This window comes from Octopus bimaculoides, chromosome 15, assembly GCF_046866305.1.
Source record: "Octopus bimaculoides isolate indiv1 chromosome 15, ASM4686630v1, whole genome shotgun sequence".
NCBI classification, from domain to species: Eukaryota; Metazoa; Mollusca; class Cephalopoda; order Octopoda; family Octopodidae; genus Octopus; species Octopus bimaculoides.
Genome location: NC_142942.1, coordinates 17,404,072 through 17,409,071, shown reverse-complemented (window position 1 = coordinate 17,409,071; position 5,000 = coordinate 17,404,072). Strand labels below are relative to the sequence as shown.

At 37.2% G+C, this 5,000-nt stretch overlaps 1 protein-coding gene across 1 annotated transcript in view; it reads left to right on the top strand.

Moving 5' to 3' along the window:
* Nucleotides 1-4,887, top strand: part of LOC106875064 (neuroendocrine convertase 1) — a 170,544-nt gene extending 165,657 nt beyond the window's left edge. Inside the window, exons 12-15 of the mRNA XM_014923026.3 lie at nt 2,440-2,597; nt 2,885-3,018; nt 3,398-3,517; nt 4,332-4,887. Of these exons, the coding sequence (XP_014778512.1) occupies nt 2,440-2,597; nt 2,885-3,018; nt 3,398-3,517; nt 4,332-4,604 (685 nt within the window). The 3' untranslated portion in view covers nt 4,605-4,887. The remainder of the gene's footprint in view (nt 1-2,439; nt 2,598-2,884; nt 3,019-3,397; nt 3,518-4,331) is intronic.
* Nucleotides 4,888-5,000: the final 113 nt, after the last annotated feature.

The following is a 5,000-nucleotide window of genomic DNA, read 5'->3' as shown; positions in this document are numbered from 1 at the left end:
TCTCCATGACCGAACTGCAGTCATGGATCAAGAAGAGGCCGAGGAAGGGCGAATGGCACCGCGAGTGTCGCGCTGCTCTTCGGCAACTCCAACAACCCGGGTCAACCTTGAGCGACTGCATCACAACTAACGCATTCTATAGTGGATTAGTGGAGGGAAGGTACGACGACGATCTCGGGGCGAACCTGGGCGTCGACGAGGAATACCTGACCCGCCTGTTTAAGACGACCTTCGGGCCGGGACCTATGGACAACTTCCAGAGATCCCTGGCCTGGCAGTGCTATCGAGAAGCACTACCCGTTCGGGATAAGCTCTACAGGCATGGCTCGAGAAACACGGGGCCGACCTGTCCGAGATGCCGGCAGAGCGACGAAACCGTTCTGCACGCACTCGTACAGTGTCCCACCATTTCCGAGCTGTGGGCTTACGTCGAACAACTGCTATCGCGTGTGGGACGAGTCGGTCTATCAGCCGAGTCTATCGTGAATATTGTCGCGCCTCCTTCCTTTAAACGGGAAGGAAGAGCTATTTTCATCGTACTTGTGGCTATGGCGAAAGAATGTGTATGGTGGACGCGTCTGAAAGGTCTAGAGACAAAGACTTTCCTCTCTGGGCAATCTCTCATCAACTTCTTCAAGTATCACCTGAAGAGGAAGTTGAGAGTAGAAAGGGAAGTCTTGTCTAGTGAATGCTTCAAAAAAAGATGGGTGAATGTAGCAAGGATGGCACGTGTGAACGACGGAGCCATCTTGAGCATAACCCTATGAACAAGAAAAAAAAAAAAATAAAACAAAAAGGCAAAAGAGAGTCACTTACTGTTATAGTTTCTTCAATGAGAATATTGACCAAGGTTACCGTGGTCTTTTCCGTGGGCTTTTCCTTCCACGGCTAAACCTAAACTGTCCTCCCCTCTTTTTACACGAGAACATTACTGTGTGATACACGATCCCTATTGATCGGCCTTTCCTTTTCTTTTTTTTTCGATCCCTTTTGATCGAACTGCCCCTTTTTCCCTTCCTACGATCCCTTTTGATCGACACCAGCAATTTTTTTTTTTTTTTTTTTTTTTTTTTTTTTTTTTCCTTCCTTCCCCCTCCCAAAAAGAAAAGCTCTACATTGTATTTGTCCCATCTTCGTTGAGCCCTGTGTGGCTAATAAAAGAAATGTATCTATCTGTCTATCTATCTATCTGTCTATCTATCTATCTATCTTTTATCAATCTGTCTGTCAATGTAATCGGTCTGTCTGTCTATCTGTCTGTCTGCCTGCCTGCTTGTCTGTCTGCTTGTTTGTCTGCATGTCTGTCAGTACCTCTGTCTTTCTCCCACTATCTCTCCCGATATATAAATATTACGCGCTTGTCACTACATTGCATCTTTGGCACCGCATTCTACGATGATCCAGGACTTCCTCTTGAAACGTGTAACAGACAAGCGCTGGTGCAATTTCCGCTCCCCCCCACCACTACGTGACAGCGACGTTCAGTTGTTACATTCCACACGCTCTACTGTAAACTTATGTGTGTGTGTATGCGTGCGTATATGTGTGTGCGTGTGTGTACGTGTGTGCTGCGTGTGTGTAGGTGTGTGCTGCGTGTGTGTCTGTGTGCGTCAGTGTTTTTGTTTGTCCTCCCACCACTAGTTGACGACCGGTGTTGGTATGTTTATTTCCTCCTAATTTAGCGGTTAACCAAAACAGAACGATAGAATGTGTACCGGATATTTAAAAATTACTTCTCGAGTCTATTTATTCGACTAAACACTTCAGTGTGACGTCTCAGCATGGCCGCAGTCCAATGACTGAAACAAGTAAAAGATAATATACATATGTATATATATGTATATATATATATATATATATATATTTATATATATATATATATATATATATATATATATATATATATATATATATATATATATATATATATATACATACATATATATATATATATATATATATATATATATATATATATATATATATATATATATATACATATATATATATATATATATATATATATATATATATATATATACATATATATATATATATATATATATATATATATATATATATATATACATATATATATATATATATATATGTGTGTGTATATATATATATACATATATATGTGTGTATATATATATATATATATATATATATATATATATATATATATATATATATATATATATATATATATATCAATATACATTATATGTGGCTATACAATTCGCTCTGTATATCTCTCTTCCTCTCTTTCTCTATCTTTTTCTTTCTGCCGCTCTCTCTCTCTCTCTGTATGTACACACACAGACACACGCACACACAGACACACGCACACACAGACACAGCCACAGACACCCCCCCCCCCATATATATATACACGCATACACATTATTCTTGTGTTTTTACTTCTATATGTTGCAGGAAACTAGAAGACGGTGGTGAAGTGGATATTTTGGTTTCGAGTGATCGATGTGAAAACAGTTCAAATGAAGTGATGTATTTAGAACATATACAAGTTGTTATGAATATCGATCACACTCACAGAGGAGACTTGGAAATCTGGGTTATATCACCAAGTGGTAAGTGAACCGATTTCAGAAATGTTCTTCACGTATTCAATGTGGCTGTATACCATTATACTAAATGCTGTCCAACGTCATCAGGCGCTTTGATTTGTGTCCTTTGGTAAATCTCTGCTTGATAAGTTGAATTCAATGTTGATCTAACCCCTCAGTCAATTTAACGAGCTTATTGTAAATTTCATACCCCGAGGTACTGTAGTTTGGTGTTTCCAATAATGTTCAAATGAATACAAGATGTATCAAACATTTAAAAAAATCTTTTTTCTTATCTCTTTTTCTTTTAGGGACCAAGACGAACTTGTTGCAGAAGAGACCAAAAGATTCATCATCAGAAGGATTTAAGAATTGGTCATTTATGTCGGTACAAACGTGGGGAGAAGATCCTTTAGGAACATGGAAAATCATTGTTAAGGACACTGTAAGCGTTGCACCACCTCCCATGTTTTATCCTAACAATATAAAGACACAATAAACAAGTCATACTATTAACCCTTAAAACGTAGTATTACATGTTTTTAATAGAACACGGTGTTCGCTACTATGATATATCATTTTGAGATTATATTATTTATTCGTTTAGCGAAGTTCATTCTCATGCTTGAAATTGTACCCGTCTTTTGGAGGGAATGTGACTCAAAATCATGTTTCCAGAAGTTAATTATCTAGTCGATGTAATAGACTAGTCCCCTCCCCACAAATTTAAGGCCTTGTGCCTATAGTAGAAAGGATTATTATTATTATTATTATTATTATTATTTTTATTATTATTATTATTATTATTATTATCATCATTGCAGGAAATATTTCCGAATTCATCTGGTATTGTGAAGAATGTAACCTTTGTGTTTTATGGAACTTCTGGAGCACCTGACCATGTTATCAGAGCAGGAGGACAACGCCTCTATCCTACGGATATGGTAATACTCGTCTATTAACGCACAACACACAAATAGACACGCAAACATAAATACACGGTGTATATATTACATTATACACCATCTATGACAACTAATTTTTATTCAACTGCTTTAGATAATGTTTTACGATGTTAGCACACACGCGCGTACACACACATACTTTATTTCAATCTTTAATACTTTTATTCTTTTATTCCTTTATTCTTTCACTTGCTTCAGTTATTTGACTGAACTCTTTAATTAGTCTTAGTTTTCAAGCCTCTAAGTTATTTTATTGTTCCGCCTTTGGCGGGCCGCTAGGTTTCGAGGACGTAACGTTCTAACAGCGGTTGCCAAGCGGTGTGCTGGCAGACACAAAGATATGCACATCTATATGTGTGTGTATACATACATACATACATACATGCATACATACATACATACATACATACATACATACAGGGTGAGTCCTTTCATTTTCTGTGTCACAGTGTATCACCTTGAAGACTCATTTAAGGCTACGTGTGTCTGTTGAATGTTCAGACACACGTTATAAATATAGCTCTACACTCGGCGAGAGTTTCGTTGATCGGATCAACTGAAACCCTCGTCATCGTAAGTGTAGGAGTACCGGTTTTTTTAGAGCGCCAACCTAAAGATATTATCTTGATCATCCCTTGTACTTTTATTGCTTTCGTTTTGCATTTTATTTTCATTTTCCTTTTGCTCTAGCTTTACATGTCTTTTAAAAGCATTTTCTGTTTTGTTTACTTACGCTTAAAATCATATTTTGGGTTTGCTTTTTTTTCTCCAAACTTTTTTCTTGTTTATGCAGGTTCCGATCACACCGACGTCGTCTGACGAATTCCTCAAACTTTCAACAGCGGAACTCAACTCAATACTGAACACACCGACCAGAATCAGCGGGACAGATTATGCACCAACATACAGCACGAAAGTACGGACCAAACTGGAATCAGCACGCTATAAGTATCTGCTGAGACAACTCAAAGAAAAAGAAGCGGAACAGGAAAGGAAATGGCAGCGACAACGGGACAGACAACTGAGGAAATGGAAGAACCAATACGACCGGTATCCCTACTACTAAAAATAGATAAACTGGAATCACAGAATATAGGGATCATATGGCGAATGAACAGTCTAACCAGAATAATCAGAGAATATACAGAACAGCAGAATAACATAATAATAGTATAAGGGTGGGGCTGGTAAACGTTCGTTTATAAAGCTCCGCATATTATATCTTCCATACAGTTCTTTTATTCTTATAATTATGTTGTTTTATTTTATTTTATTTTTCTGTTGTTTTATTTGTTTTTTCCTTTTATTGTTCCTAGTTTGCAATTTGCAATAAAGCTGTTGAAAATATCCATGTTCGTTAATTGATTTCATTTATTACTTTATAACTAAATTAGTGGTTCGTATAATATGCGCAGGTATGGCAATGTAGTAAGGAGTTCCCAAGCACATGATCTCAGCTTCA